The following is a 16,366-nucleotide window of genomic DNA, read 5'->3' on the forward strand; positions in this document are numbered from 1 at the left end:
ATGGAATGCTACTTTGGAAAGTGTATCTTTAGGAGTTCATCATGTTTGAAAATCATAAAAGTATTGCAGTTACGTATTAGATACTGTTTTGCTGTTTCATTTTTAACATCCTTTAGTTTACATACAGCATGTGCTTGCCCCACTAAATTTGATCCATGTCTGATCCAATCATTAAAATTCTGAGGAGTATGTGACTACCTAAAAAAAACCCCACCTTTCCTTGTTTTGATCTGTACTGTACTGTTCTACACAAACATAAAACTCCTATGGGTATTCTAGACATATTCACGTGCCTTTAAGGATTTGCCTTAGAAGTGGGAGAATATTTGGAACATAAGCACAGGGCAAACCCGTACTGTGTATTTCTTACTGTATCACTTCCACTTAGATTCAGCAAAACCCAGATGAGTCTATAAAATATTCAGAGAGCAGTAGGCAGTTATGATTTTGCTGACTCTAAAGGAAAAATCACCCAGAAAGAAACTTTCTGTTTTTTTCTGGTGTCCTAGGCTTTTGTGCATCTAACCTTGGAGATTCTAGCCTTTCACCAGGGAAACTGGCATCACAGACAGAAAAACTGCACTTCTTGATTGTAAGTTAAGGTTTAAAAATACGCTACATTTTAGAGTGTAAACACAGAAAATGGAGCGAATGATGTGTTTCTTTGCAAGGATATATCAGTTGTTGTATTGACCAGGCTGAAACTTACTTGTTGTAAAATTTCTTATTTTGAGTCTCATTAATCTAGAAGCTTTAATAATCCAGCACTCCTTGTGAAAATGCAAATTTCTTTAAAATTGGCATTAACTCATTCAATTTTACTTGATAAACTGATCTAAGTTCATGGTGGGTAGACCTCATTTACTGTTTCTTTCCAAACACACTGAGATCACTGCTGAGACCAACAGCAGCTCCTTTGATCAAAGGTCACAAGAAGATGTGGCCTGTTATACTCAACTTCTATCTCCTTCTGATTAGTGGGCACTTTCAAGTAATAAATATCTTCAGTGAGGAAGTCTAAGATACCAGTAACAGCTCTGATGTCTCACTGATTAATTGTATTGTAGAGAAGGAATTTTCTGTAAACTCTTCTAGACTACCTGGCTGAGTGTTGTTTGTATTGCAAATAACAAGTTATGAAAAATAGAGTAGTTGGCTGCCTGGTAGTCTTGAAGAAAATTCATTGCAAATTTATTTCCTCAACCCCAACTGGTCTCACTGAATTGAAATTATGAAGACGTCGAAAAGGAAGAAGATTTTCTATTATAGTCCTTTCTACTTCTAAGGCTTTCTCTCTACCAAGTTCAACTTAAAGCATAGACTGCCCATCAGAACAACCATCAGTAACAGTAATTTTGATGCTAGAGTACTCTGAGTGCATAATTTGGAATCCTTTGTGCGTGCTTCCATACTCAATGATAGATTCACCATTCCCATTAGACAGATGGAAGGAAGTAGGAACAGATTTACCACCTCTTTCTTTCTACTTTAGTTTCTTTTGTTTTCTTTTCCACCCAATGTCCTTCTATAGGAGCTCTGCTGTGGTTTATAGGCTGTAAAAGATCTGATCACACACCTATTTTGGGAGTACAGAACCCATTTCGTTCATATTGGCAGAGGTCTTATAAGTAGTAGGATTTTTTTCTGTTCTTAATAATTTTTGATGACCATTAGAGTTTAATGCAGGTAATAGATTAAAATGTTCATTACTATAGCCAAACCCTGCATTATGTTTCTCCCTCAAGACCAAGGTTCTCCTTTTGACTGCTTCTATTTCTTTTTTTGAAAAACCAAATTGGAAGACTATTGATCTAGTTTCTCTGGGCTTACTGTAAGATGTTTCTGTTCAGCTACAAGCAAAATGGTGTAAATCTCAGCAAAGGAAGACCAACTACAAAGGCTGTAACACAACACTTAAATGCCTTTCTATGTCTGTCCGTGTATGCTGATGAACTTTTCCTATTGAATAAATGTTGTTGAATCACTGTTCATATAACACAGAAAAAAGGAATTTTGCATAGGCCAAAGTGCCCACTGTTTCAAAATATCACAAGTGGACAAGCCATTCTCCATCATCTATCAGCAGTCCTGGCTAACAGGGGAGGTCCCAGATGACAGGAGGCTTGCAAATGTAACACCCATCTACAAGAAGGACCAGAAGGAGGATCCCGGGAACTGCAGGCCTGTCAGCCTGACCTCAGTGCCAGGAAAGATTATGGAGCAGTTCATCTGGCGTGCGCTCAGCCGGCACATGAAGCACAGCCAGTGGTTCATGCCCAGCCAGCATGGGATCCTGAAAAGCAGGTCCTGCTTTACCAACCTGATCTCCTTCTATGGCCAGCTGACCCGCCTAGTGGATGAGAGAAAGGCTGTGGATGTTGTCTACCTGGACTTTAGTAAGGCTTTTGACACAATTCTCCACAGCATCCTCCTGCAGAAAATAGCTGCCCATGGTTTGGATGGGTATACTTTTTGCTGGATAAAGAACTGGCTGAATGGTCGAGTGTAGAGGGGTGGTTGTGAATGGAGTTAAATCCACCTGGCGGCTGGTCATGAGTGGTGTTCCCCAGGGCTCAGTTTTGGGGCCAGTCTTGTTTAACACCTTTATCAATGATCTGGATGAGGGGATTGAGTGCTCCCTCTGTAAGTTTGTAGATGACACCAAATTGGGTGGGAGTGTCGATCTGCTTGAGGGTAGGAAGGCTCTGCAGAGGGATCTGGACAGACTGGATCCATGGGCCACGGCCAACTGTATGAAGTTTAACAAGGCCAAATGCTGTGTCCTGCACTTGGGTCACAACAACCCCATGCAACACTACAGGCCTGGGGAAGAATGGCTGGAAAGCTGTCTGGCAGAAAAAGATCTTGGGGTACTGGTCGACAGGCGGCTGAACATGAGCCAGCAGTGTGCCCAGGTGGCCAAGAAGGCCAACAGCATCCTGGCTTGTATCAGGAATAGTGTGGCCAGCAGGAGCAGGGAAGTGATCGTCCCCCTGTACTCGGCACTGGTGAGGCCGCACCTGGAGTATTATGTTCAGTTTTTGGCCCTTCACTACAAGAAAAAGATGGAGTTGCCGGAGCGTGTCAAAAGAAGGGCAATGAGGTTGGTGAGGGGTCTAGAGAACAAGTCTTCTGAGGAGCGGCTGAGGGAGCTGGGGCTGTTTAGTCTGGAGAAGAGGAGACTGAGAGGGGACCTTATTGGTCTCTACCACTACCTGAAAGGAGATTGTAATGAGTCAGGTATTTGTCTCCCAAATAAGAAGGAATAGGATGAGAGAAAATTGCCTCAAGTTGCACCACGGGAGGTTTAGATTGGATATTAGGAAGAATTTCTTTCCTGAGAGAGTGGTCAGATATTGGAATAGGCTGCTCAGTGAAGTGGTGGAATCACTATCCCTGGAGGTGTTCAAAAAATGTCTAGATGTGGCACTTTGGGATATGGTTTATTAGGCATGGTGGTGTTGGGCGGGTGATTGGACTAGATGATCTTAGAGGTCTTTTCCAACTTATGATTCTGTGATAAGTTACACTCAATGCATCTGCAGCTGCAGCGTAGAGCAAGGGTCTGCTAGAATATTGGTACTGGGAATATTGGTATAGGAAGTGGCACTGTTTAACATCTTTGTTGGCAACATGGACAGTGGGATTGAGTGCACCCTCAGCAAGTTTTCCAACAACACCAGACTGTGTGGTGTGGTTGACACGCTGGAGGAAAGCGATGCCTTCCAGACAGAGCTTGGCAGGCTTGAGAGGTGGGCCTGTGTGAACCTCATGAAGTTCAGCAAGATCAAGTGCAAGGTCCCGCACCTGGGTTGGGACAATCCAAAGCACAAATACAGTCTGGACAGAGAATGGATTAAGAGGAACCCAGAGGAGAAGGACTTGGGGGTGCTGGTTGACCAGAAGCTCAACTTGACCAGGCAGTGTGTGCTTGCAGCCCAGAAGGCCAACCATATCCTGGGCTTCTTTCAAAAGAAGCATGGCTAGCAGGTTGAGAGAGGTGATTTTTCTCCTCTGCTCTGCTCTATTAAGACCCCATCCAGAGTACTGTGTTCAGCTCTGGAGTTCTCAGCACAGCAAGGACATGAAACTGTTGGAGTAGGTCCAGAAGAGCGCCACAAAGATGATCAGAGGGATGGAACACCTCCTATGAGGAAAGGCTGAGAGAGTTAGGGCTGTTCAGCCTGGAGAAGAGAAGGCTCTGGGAAGGCCTTACAGCAGCCTTCCAGAACCTGAAGGACCCTACAAGAAAGCTGGAGATGGACTTTTTTAAAAGGGCATGTAGTGACAAGACAAGGGGTTATGGCTTTAAACTATAAGACAATAGATTTAGATATAAGGAAGAAATTCATTACTATGCGAATGGTGAGGCCCTGGAACAGGTTGCCCAGAGCAGTTGTGGATGCCCCTCTCTGGAAGTGTTAAAGGCCAGGTTGAATGGGGCTTTGAGCAATGTGGTCTAGTGGAAGGTCCATAAAGGGACACTCCTTCAATAAAAATAGTCAAAGAATTTTTGATAATCTTTCAGAAAATCCAAAACTTCAAAACAAGCCTTCATCTTTAGACTGAAGCTATCAGTAACTGTGTCTGAGTTTGGATAATTAGGACAGCAATTATTTTATTCATTATGTGTTTCACATTCTTTATCATAACCTAGTGTACTCCAAGGCTACGTAAAAATAACTTATTTACTTTTGTTGTAAATCCGGCAGATGTCAAGAAAAAGAGACCCATATAAGCCAAATTATTTTTTTATACTGCCTTTTCCTCTGCAGTGTCTTTCCTTCCTCTCCCCCAAACACTATAAGCTGTGGGATGCAAATATATTTTGGAGTATCCCATGAAAGTAAGCACAATTAGGTTGAGATCAGGGAAGGAAGTGAATTCCAGAAGTGCAGAACATCTCTGAGAATATCTTGCAGCATATCATTTCAAGCTAAATGGATTAAGATAACAACTTTGAAAACTGAAATGTGATAGAATATCTACACAAGCTTTGATCTCAACTCATAACATGTAAGGAGATTCCTGAGCTGTTTGGAATGGATTGCAGAAATTTGGCTATGATAAAAAGTTATGTAATGTCTTAATTAAGGCCTTCATCTGCTTATACTGATTCTTCTGAAATGTAAATGTTAGTCAGTGGACAATCAGGCCATCTATAACATAATTTTTGAACCTTTTAATTTCTTGCTGATGAAAGTAAAAAACATTTTCTGTGAGTAAAAAGTAAAAAAAAAGAGAACAATAACACCGAAGGAGATACGTCAGTTACCTATCGTGGTTTAAATCATAAACATTGAACAAAGTATCATCAGCTCTGACTGTGATAGCTATGTACTTCAGTAGCAATCTCCTGTTGCTCTTCCTAAGGTCATTTATTAGTGAAAAGATTACTTAAAACTATTGCCATGGTCTCCAAGGGCTAAACTAAGGATGGCTGTGACTTCAAAAACGTATAGCAATGAAAAAAAAGAAAATAAAAAAAAAAGAAAAGAGAAACTTTGGAGTAACAGTTGGCATGTCTATAAAAGGGGAAAAATACCCTCATCTGTCATTCAGCTATTACAATGCTAAACAGGAACAATTACGTATCTTCTTTACAGTACCATTTTGTCCTGTTGATTCCCAGAATACTTAATATATACAAAAATACTTTTTTTAAAAGTAGCCGTTAATGGGTTAGCATACAGATGTTATTTATCAGTAAGCAACTATGGAATAATAAAAATCTTGGGAAATAAATCACCTGTGTTTTTATAATGCAGACAAGTCCAAAACATGGATTACAAATATGCCTTTTATAAGCTTCCATATTTTATTCATGTTGTCTTGTAGACAGGGAACATAAAGTGGCATTTGCTTTAATGTCTGTTCTTTGATCTGTCAATGAGTTACTCAAATACCAAAAGAAATGGCTTACTCCAAGTACCTCTGTATCAGAGGTAACCTTTGCAGGGTGGAAAACTATCAGATTCAGAACAAACAAACCAACTGCTGATAGAGAAACATATAAGTGGATGCAAAAAGCTATGAAGAAATTACTTTAGAAACAGGGAAAGCTTTGTTTAACTGCAGACTAATCCAGGTCCAAGTAAACCAAGCTGGTGTAAAACAAGAGGCTCTGTGATTCAGAAGTCAAAACATAGCAAAATGTTTGAATGGAACCATCACAGATATCCCAAAGGTCTTTTTCATATGTGCAAATGATGCTGTAGAGTGGCGAAAAATAATATAAATTTTTCTGTCTATAGCTTTTTGCTGTTGCTTTTGTCATTGCTCATTTTGTACCCTTTTTTAAAAAAAACAGCTTTGAGCATCCTCTGTTTCTTTTTGCAGGAGGAAAATGAAGAGTCAGCAGTGTGTCTGAGTGGTTAGGGCAGCTGACTGATGTTATCCCATTCACCTGGGGAGTAGGCAATGGAAAAAAACCTCCAGGGAAAGATGTTTAACACAACAAAATTTTAAGCTGCCAGCTAGGGAAGGAGTTGCAAGGGCTGTGGCTTAAACATCTTCAAACTTCCACAAACTAGGCAGGGTTTGAATTCATTTCACAATAAATGATTTCTAACCAAAGAACACAATGAATCTGGTTTGGATCTGGTCAAAGTCTGGTTCTCCCAGACTACATTATACTGTTGCTGAAAATAACAGACCAAAGTTTTATAGTGATGTCATTCACATGAAACAAGACTATGACTTCAGAATTTTTTCATAAGTTTCTGTCTGTATTTCTTTATTACCTGTTTTGCAAACAGACAAGATGTACTAATTTTGTTTTAAAGGGGGAAAAATACATGTCAGTCTTCTAAAATTTACATTTCAAACTATATGTATATCATAAACTCTAACTTTGGAAAGAGACAAAATAAAGCCTGTACTCACAGTACTGAAATAATCACTAAAAAAAGGAATAGTAAAATCTCAGACCAAGGCTTAATTTTAATGAGAAAACTGATGGTTAACACCTTCAATCTTACCTGGCCAGAAACTGCATTTTCACAAACAAAAGTTTCGTAATATTTAAGGAATTCTGGTGCATGATCATTAACATCAAGAACTTGGATATACACATTAGCTTCTGAAATTTTTTCAGGATTTTCTAATGGTTAAAAAAAAGACAAAAATCAGAAGTTATAAATAATCTACTACACATTTTAAAGCAATGTAAATGTTAGAAAATTTTACATATATACTACAAAGAAGAAAATAGTCACTGAGATCTCAGGACACATTTTATACTAAATCTTTTTAATGAGTTCAAATATATCATAGCCATATAGAAAAGGACATCCTCTTTCTTTGCTGGGGTTCTGTTTACAAAAGGTGGTAAGGTTTTGGTTTTCTGGTTTTTTTTCACAAACCTGTCACATTAGATTATAACAGTATATCTTAAAATACATATATTTCATGTAAAATTTTGGATTTATTCACTCTTTCATTTACCAAGTCAGAACCTGGTTTAAATGTAAAAAATAAAATCTGATCTGGAGAAATTATAAGGTTTTCTTCACATAGAGCAATTTACTGTATTAGTCATGTGTAAGGTTATGTGGAAGGAGACTGTCTGCTCCTTTAGAAGTATCTGGTCAAGGACCTTATTCAATGCAAAAAGAGTTAATAAGAACAAGAGAAAGCCATAAACGAGAGCATACACGGACACAAACTTGAGGGTCAAAAGGCAAGGGAGGCGGTGATGAGAACCAAACCTAGTCAGAGACACTAGTTGATCAAGGCACTTCAGGGCGAGAATGCTCATTCCCGTGAGGTGGACATTGTCAAATGGGAAACAGAGGGAGAAAAGTGGAAAACAGAAATAAAATATACCAAGACAAAGACCTGACAAAGCAAACATGAAGATAATGACAAGAATAAAACCTCTTGATAACTGATGGCTTATCCAGAAACCACAGGGCAACATTTCCAGTTAGATCAATGCAGACTTCGCAGCTGATAAGACTGTAAACCAGTGAGACTAAAGACCCGGAGGGGCACGGGAATTGATGCAGCCATACACACCCATGGTGGATGTGCAGGGAGGAACAAACAGAGGGCAAACAGAAAGGGGTACAAAAGAGGTGGGTCATGCGTAAAAAGGGATCAGCCAGTATGCTCATCTGGCTGAGCCCTGCGTCTGATCACCAGTGAGTCCTATCACCTTATATCTTCTTATTAAATCTTTGCTATGTGTCTGCATAATCTCACTGTCTTATCGTTGCACGTGTATGTGTGCTGCAGGGACTAAGTACCAGCTACTGGTGAGACCTGTGTATGTGTGAGTGAAAATTGGTGCCAACTACTAGAGTCAGATGGGTAGGGTGGGTGCCCCTGGCCCATGGTGTCAGCTACAGGAGTGAGTGGGGGTGCAGGGGATGAATGTCTGTATCTTCCCCAAAATCAGTGTGTATGTATTTTCATTAGCAAACTTTATGCAGGGGTCCTTGGGTCCAGGCCACGTGCTCGGGTGGTCCATGCTGGTATGCTCCGGGGGAACTTGTGAATGTGGCGTGCATGAGAGATGAGTGTGTGAATGCTGTGGGTTTGCCAGTGAGCACTGAGCATGCACTAGCTGGTGAGCTGGGGACACGAAGCAGATAAGAGGACCTGTGATCCGGGCAGGGGTGCTGGGCAGACAAAGGGTCCATTGCAGGTACTGAAATGATCCGTGAGCATGTGTGTGCCTGTGAACCTGGAGAGTGTTAGAGTGTGTGCGTGGATCTGTGTGTACTTGCACCAGTGATCTTCTGCCTCTCTAGCTGAAGATGAGGAGGCATCTTGGTTGTCCGTGCTTGTGGTTTATGCAAGTCCTGTACGTAGGTGTTGCTGAAGGTAGCACCTTGTCAATGGCAGTCTGCATGACCATTCAAGTCAGTGTCCTCTGTGTCTGTGTGTATGTGTGTCTCCAGACACTTGCTCAGCTTTGCCACTGTTTGAGCCTGCAAACAGGAAAGCATCAGCCACATCCTTGAGACTGGACAAAGGCCTCAGGTCCCCGGGCACCAGGCTGGCCTCCGACAGCCAGGCAGGAGGGTCCTGGGCCAGAGTGACTGGAAAAGGCAGCCGTGATTTCTTATATCACCTAATATCATGGATACCACAACTACTGGTCACAATCCTTTAAGAAATTCTGTTGTGCTTCCTCTTCTTTAGTGTTCATAAATTTTGAAGCTTTAGGAGAAAATTTCACCAAAATTCACGATTTAAAAATATTTCTGCCGTGGCTAGACATGGAGTATTTGACCTGGGGATGTTTGTTGACAGCTGGATGAATATGAGCTGGAAGTGTGCCCAGACGGCCAAGAAGGCCAATGGCATCCTGGCTTGTATCAGGAATAGTGTGGCCAGCAGGAGTAGGTAAGTGATCGTGCCCCTGCACTCAGCACTGGTGAGGCCGCCCCTCGAGTATTGTGTTCAGTTTTGGGCCCATCACTACAAGAAGGACACTGAGGTGCTGGAGCACATCCAAAGAAGGGCAGTGAAGCAGGTGAAGGGTTTAGAGAAAAAGTCTTATGAGGAGCAGCTGAGGGAGCTGGGGCTGTTTAGTCTGGAGAAGAGAAGGCTGAGGGGGGACCTTATTGTTCTCTACAACTACCTGAAAGGAGATTGTAATGAAGCAGGTATTTGTCTCTTCTCCCAGGTAAGTAGGGATAGGATGAAAGAAAAAGGCCTCAAGTTGCACCACGGGAGGTTTAGATCGGATATTAGGAAAAATTTCTTCACTGATAGGGTTGTAAAGCATTGGAACAGGCTGCCCAGGGAAGTAGTGCAGTCACCATCCGTGGAGGTATCTAAAAGGGGTGTAGATGTGGCACTTACAGCCATGATTTAGTGATGGACTTGGCAGTGTTAGGTTGATGGTTGGACTTGATGATCTTAGAGGTCTTTTCCAACCTAAATTATTCTATGATTCTGTACTGAATATCTCTCAACAGTCCTTCATCTATCAGCACATTAAATCCTCAATTACTTGTCATAGCTCTGAGAAATGTCTGCCTTCCCCACAATGTAATTGATTGCTCTAGTAGTCAAGAAGTTCCACTGCAACAATAATGTTCAAATTAATTTGGACATGTTGTAGGGTAGGGACCGTACGGAAGATATTTTTACACTGAATGAAATAATCTGAAGACATTCCAGGAATATTAAATAACTATCAACCTTAAAATCTATCAATATCTCAATCTGCTCTGTGAAATCCAGAAGTATATAAATAACAGGAATGTTCATTTTAGTTAAAATATGCTTCATGATGGATGCTAGTGTCACTTCTGACCTGTTCAGAAGTCCTCAAGGTATTTTCTTAAATTAGTCAAATAGACCTTTAAGAGAAAAACAAAATAAACTCCTTTCTGCCTCCCTTCAAACGTTATGTGTTTAGTTGGTCCTTACATTGCTTTTAAAATGTATAATTCACCAGTTGCTTGGAGCAAACATTTGTTTTCTTAGATCTTATGGAATCTGTGCTGATAGTTTTGAGTCTTTTGCCAAAGGAAATGGCAGAAAAAGCAGCTACCACAGAGATAAAGGGCTAAATACTCAGCAGCTCCACGTTGCTATTCCTCCTGTGAAATCATTACAGCTTACGATCTGCCAGAGTCATCTCAAAATACTTCTTTGTGGAATGACATTTCTCTTGTTGAATCTCAACATCCATAATAATACAATAGGCAATGAAACAGTGCTTGACTTATTTTTAAAATAAACATAAAAAGTGAGACACATCCCTTTTTAGAAATAATACTGAGAGTGTAGAACTTCTTTAACCTCTTTTACTTAAGTCTGAATTGGATATGTAGGACAGAGATTTGGCTGGATTGGCATGGAAAGGAAAATTTTCTAATTGGGGCAAGGAATAGCTCTAGTTGTTTCACTTGTATACAAAGTGGCATGGGAAGGACCAAGCTACCTTGGTCTATTCCTAACCTGCTTGTTCATAAGTCTCATGGATACCATGCTGGCTTTAAAGCCTACCCTTCTCTTGCACAAAAATTTCAATAGCACCTTTCTGCCTAGAGCTGCCATTCACATCTCTTTTGTTTTACCAAAGGAACCTTCTTTTTTATTTATTTTTGGTAATAGTTTTGTTTCTACTTCCTTACTATATTTGGGTTGTGCTGTGGCTGTTTGTTTTTGTTTTTTTTTTTTTTTCTCAGCATATGATTAAACAGCAAGGAAGAGCATTTCTCACATTGCTGTTGGAAGATAACAGTATGGAAGTTTTAAATTTTTCCAAACAGGTGTTTTGTTTTGCCAGGGAGCAACACATTACAAAACCACTCTTGGAATCAGTGTCTGGTAAATATTTAATGAAGATTTTGGGTCAAGCAAAGTGACTCCTTTGGTTGCAATTGGGGAAGATGGTAGGCAACACTTATGTGGTCTTTTGTGCCTTACACGGGAAAATAGTTGTCAGAATTTGAATACAGCTGTTGTACTCATATCCTACATTAGGCTAAAGATCTTTAAATGATCAGAAAATTTCTTTGTCATGATCTCCATGACAGAGATCAGAACTTGAAAAACAAGGTCTGAGAGAACAAGATATCAACTGAAATAGGCTGGATCAGTATGAAAAGGAAGTTGATGCTTTAATTACTAGGGACCAAAATTAGTAACTTGCTTATTTTGGAGCTCTGGGGAAAGAAAAGCAACAATCATCTCTAAAGACAAAGTAGAACTCAAGATTTGCAGGGGATTAAAGAATGCTTGGTATTGTCACTGGCCAGTAAAAGGGAACTTGTTATACTAATAACAATGACGGTAAGAGTAATAATAGATGTTATAATTAATATTTGGGCTGAAGAAAATTACTTCTTAAAGGAAATGGACACAAATAATTTTTTTTTAAATAGGACTAGTCTTAAAAGTTACAAATCTGTCAACAAAATCATATATGACCAAAGTGGGGTGACAGTTAAATATTCAACTAAAGATATGATACGTGACAGAAATCTTCAAAGAGCTGTAAGTTTTGTACACATGTAGTAGGTCTGCAACCTACTGTGAAAGGACATCTGCAAGACCCAGTGGGAAAATGACTGTTGTCTTTTATGGGCAAGTTTGCTTATGACTGGTAGTGTACTTTTCCGATAGGCATATAGAGAAATGAGGATCACAGAAAGCTCAAGCCAGTTGCTGTCATTGGGAATTTTGTTGGTCATCTGTAGTTCAACAGAGAGAAAGCTGAGGAAGATATTCCTCTTCTGAGTTAATTCAGTCAATCGTCATCTCACTTAGTAAATCAGTGTTAAGTAATGCTGATGACTTAAAGATTTCTTGTTCCCATCTATGTTTAGAATGATATTGTTTATACTTCAGCCTTTGTACTGGGTCAAAGCTGATTGCAACCAAGTACAAACTGATCAAAGGAAACATGATTTCCCTTGAGCTAGAGCCATCTTAGGCATAAAGCGGAATAAGACTTCACAGATTGCAAGTTACAACTGCCTGCATTTAAGGTCCAATGAATTAGATCTTCTGGGTACCTTTAAAACGTGCTATGTCAATGGCATGAGGACAGGATGATCTACACTATAAGTCTGCAATAACAGAGGCAAGCTCCTCTTACTAATCTCTGATCCATGTCATTGCAATGGAGGCAAAAGTCTTGTGTCCTGTATAAATGTCAGGACAGCAATAGGCCCCTAGGAAGGTTGCTGTTGTAAGGCAGTTTCAATAGCTGTCTCAGCTGCAAGGAATATCTTGTGTGGATGAACTCTAATGGCATTTAGATTTGGCTTCAGTGGAGCCACCGTGTCATCCACCAGATGTCTCACACACAGAGTATGTTATGACCATATTTCAAGGAATAAAATGCTAACAGTTCATGATACAAATCATTTCAGGTATGCCCAGACCAAGGTGACCTAACTTCAATGCTTTTGAATATAGTATTATAGACAGTGACCTTATCATCATTCAAGAAATAAAGAATAAGTATATCAAAATAATGAGGGCTCGGTTTCTCTGCAATAACTTTCATTACTATGAAAGACTCGCTTTCTTTTGCTGCAGGAGACGCTTATTCATTTGTAACATTTGGTTCTCTGCTATTTTATTGTTTAACTAAACCGAAAAGTCCAGACCAAAGTCATCCTGCTGTGTTTCCATAGTGCCATTCAAGATATGTCAAAAAAATGCCAGAGATCAATTTTACCAACACTTGCAGGAAGATAATACTATGAATTCTCAAACACAAAATAAAGACTTCAATGAAAACAGCTACTGACTATCCTAGATTAAACTTCTAGCAGTAATATACTACTTATATATGGGAAATGGTCCCTTTCGGGAACAATGTAGTTTAGGAATATGTGTTTAAAGTAGTCTTAGCAATAAATAGCATTTAACTGATATTCAGGATTAGAAAGTTATGCTATCAGTATTTGGCAAAACCTATCTGATTTATTGATTGGACTCTAGTTTCATAAGTTTTTTGTTCTTCCTGAGGATGAATGTGATGGATTATTTTTTAAATAATATCCCAATAACCTTGTTAAAATGCCTTGTAAATCAGTAGCTGTTAATTTTCTGGATTGTTGTCCCAGAGTTAGGACAACCAGATCAACAACCAGATCAGAAAACCAAAGGCACAAACAGAGGTAATTTGCATTTGACTTTCAAACAAAACCGACAGGTGAAATCTATATAAAGGATATTTGACAGATTTAATTGTTATTGAAGAGAATTCTAGCTGATTTAGGCCTTACATTCGCAATTAATTTGAGCCACAGGTTTGTGACTGGTGTTATATTAAACTCTGGCTAATTTCACACTAGTCAAAAATGTGGTGTGAAATTAACCAGGGTCTAATTTAACATAAGATCTTGCACTGCAGGAGCAATGCATATGCTTCAGTGTAACTTGAAAGCATGATAGTCTTGATCCTATTACAATTTCCTTTCCTTTTTTATAAGGTCATCTTTTATGAAAGAGCACAGGACCTTGGAGCTCGAATACATTCCACTTCTATTTAACTAATCATTTTAATAATACTCCTTAATGTAGCACACAAAGGTAATATGACGAGAAAGAAGCAAGTATTCTCCACTTAAAAGAAGGCATATTCAGAGGATAATTACAGTTCGCAAGGCATATTCAGAGGATAATTACAGTTCACAGTATATAAAACGCAGCTTTCCTTAAATTTCTTACTCACTTGTTTCTGTGGCTGTAACAGTTATGTTGTGCCAAGAAGCTATCTCTCGGTCCAGAGGTTTAGTTGTAATGATTGTTCCATTGTGTTCATTGATGCTGAACAATCTCTTTAAATGCATGCCGCGGACAATAGAGTAGCTGCACCAAAAAAAGTAACAAGATTCCCTAATACTGAAGTGTTCCATCAGAGGCAAGGACAAGGAAAGCTATTGTCAGTTGAGAAAACAGAGCTGTGCATATATACATATAAATGTGTGCTGCAACAACTCAGAAATCATGAAAAATATACACTTATAAACATTTAAAATTCACTGCTGCCAAGATCAAAGCTCTTCTTTTTATAGAACTAAATATGTCTCAGATCTATATTAATGTGAAACGAATTTGAAATGCATTATTCATTCTTACTGCTAAGTCAGGCTCACAGTAGGTGAATGACTTCATTGAAAAGAAACAGCAGAAGTGCCACTTGCGAAATGAATAACACTAACAGCAAAGTGGAGGTATAATGGCAAATCTATTCTATCATTGCTGACATGTTCTGATGCCAAGTGAGTGAGGATTATAAAGAAAGATAGACAACTATCTATAATGAGGTGACACCTAGGCAGGGTACAAAATCCTAACACAGGAGCTGATTGCAAACGAGCCCAGGGTTTCTGAGTCTTTACTGAAAAGGCTCTGGATGCTCTGTCCTTATGTGGACACGCACATGCGCACGTACATACACACCATTCAAATTGCTAAAGCCTAATCACTAGTCACAGGCCAGAGTTAGACTGAAAAATGTACCAAAGCTATGGGTTCAAATGGAAAGAATATTTATTAACATTTTTAATTATATGTATTTAAAAAAGACTCTATGTTACAGTTCCTAGTAGACTCATTTCATGGAAATAAAACCTCTTTGAAGAGTTGAAAGGTTCTTATCACTTCAGTTTGGAAATCGCACAAGAAACTATTCCCTCTTTTATTGTACATTTAATTGTGCTTGACAAAGTCTTTCTGTCTCCTGTTGGCATGTATAACTCCGGATCTGATTATGTGCCAGAGGTTGGATGACTCTCTAACTTGTTATTTATAGTTACATTTTGTCTGTTGTGAAAATCAGTAAGGTTATAAATCAAGGAACCAGCACAATACAGGCAGTGAAAGTTCTTATCATTTAAGCCAAAGATTTGCCATTTATAAACCTCTATTTTAGGGATTTGCAATTCAATTTCTTCCTTTATTTTGTTTTTTTTTTTTTTTTTAAATGTGTAAATTCCTCATTCTCTGCATCCAAAGCTTGTTTAGGGTTTTCAGACATTAGTGTTTTGTTTTGTTTGGGGGTTTCTTTGGTAACTTGATTCTTGAAAATTACCTTTCAGAAAATCTGTACTAGATAGTTATTTTTTATTATTGATGTAGTGAGGTTTTGTGGTATGTGTTTTTATCTTATTTGCTTGAAAACTGGGTGCCACAAGGCAACACAGCTCTTTTTCTGTCTTATAAGCAACTGCAGTCATTTATGATAGCAATGGTTTCAAAATTAGATTCATTGCATGGCACTTAGCCCAAGAAACATATCTTTACTTTAGAAGTGGCATGCTCTATTTTAAAGAAACTCAGTGATGCAATATATACATCACTGTTTTGGGACTATGCAGACATATTCACTTTGTATTAAGTTCCATTAAAATATTTCAAACTAAGAAGTCATAGACATGCACTATGTTTAAATGTTTCTCAGGAGATGTTGCAGTCATCTAAATAAACCACAAAAAACCCTTTTTTGGGGAAGAAAGGATCATGTATATTTTTATTTATTCTTATGACTATGATTAGCTTACTAAAAAAGAGTAAATTAGTGTAAAATCAGAACAAATGGCCTTGTATTGACTAAACCTCTGAAGCCATAAGTATAGGTAACAATATATATACTTATATATATATTTCTGCTGTTAGGAATCTACACACCAGAAATTATTTTGTGTCTCATCTATTTGTCCTTGTATCCTAGCTTGCCTAAATAGCACAGTACGCAGTGTCATCAAGTGATTCAAGAAGCTATTTTGATTATAAATCTGAAGCTAAAGATTAATTACTTGCTTTCTCCCCTAAGAGACAGTGAAATTATTTTGCAAAATTAAAAGTTTAGGGGACAATTTTTATATATCTCTGTGGGTTGATTGTGCTAGATGTAGGGAATTGGTAAATTTTTGGTCAT

At 38.8% G+C, this 16,366-nt stretch overlaps 1 protein-coding gene across 9 annotated transcripts in view; it reads right to left on the bottom strand.

Annotated features, from left to right (window-relative positions):
• CDH19 (cadherin 19) overlaps positions 1 to 16,366 on the bottom strand; it is a 153,810-nt gene that overhangs the window by 13,700 nt on the left and 123,744 nt on the right. For all 9 annotated transcript variants that reach the window (XM_075416536.1, XM_075416535.1, XM_075416534.1 and 6 more), the window contains 2 exons: positions 14,159 to 14,295; positions 6,981 to 7,102 (listed from right to left, as the gene is read on the bottom strand). In XM_075416536.1, coding sequence (XP_075272651.1) covers positions 6,981 to 7,102; positions 14,159 to 14,295 — 259 coding nt within the window. The remainder of the gene's footprint in view (positions 1 to 6,980; positions 7,103 to 14,158; positions 14,296 to 16,366) is intronic.

Source organism: Opisthocomus hoazin, chromosome 3, assembly GCF_030867145.1.
Source record: "Opisthocomus hoazin isolate bOpiHoa1 chromosome 3, bOpiHoa1.hap1, whole genome shotgun sequence".
NCBI lineage: Eukaryota > Metazoa > Chordata > Aves > Opisthocomiformes > Opisthocomidae > Opisthocomus > Opisthocomus hoazin.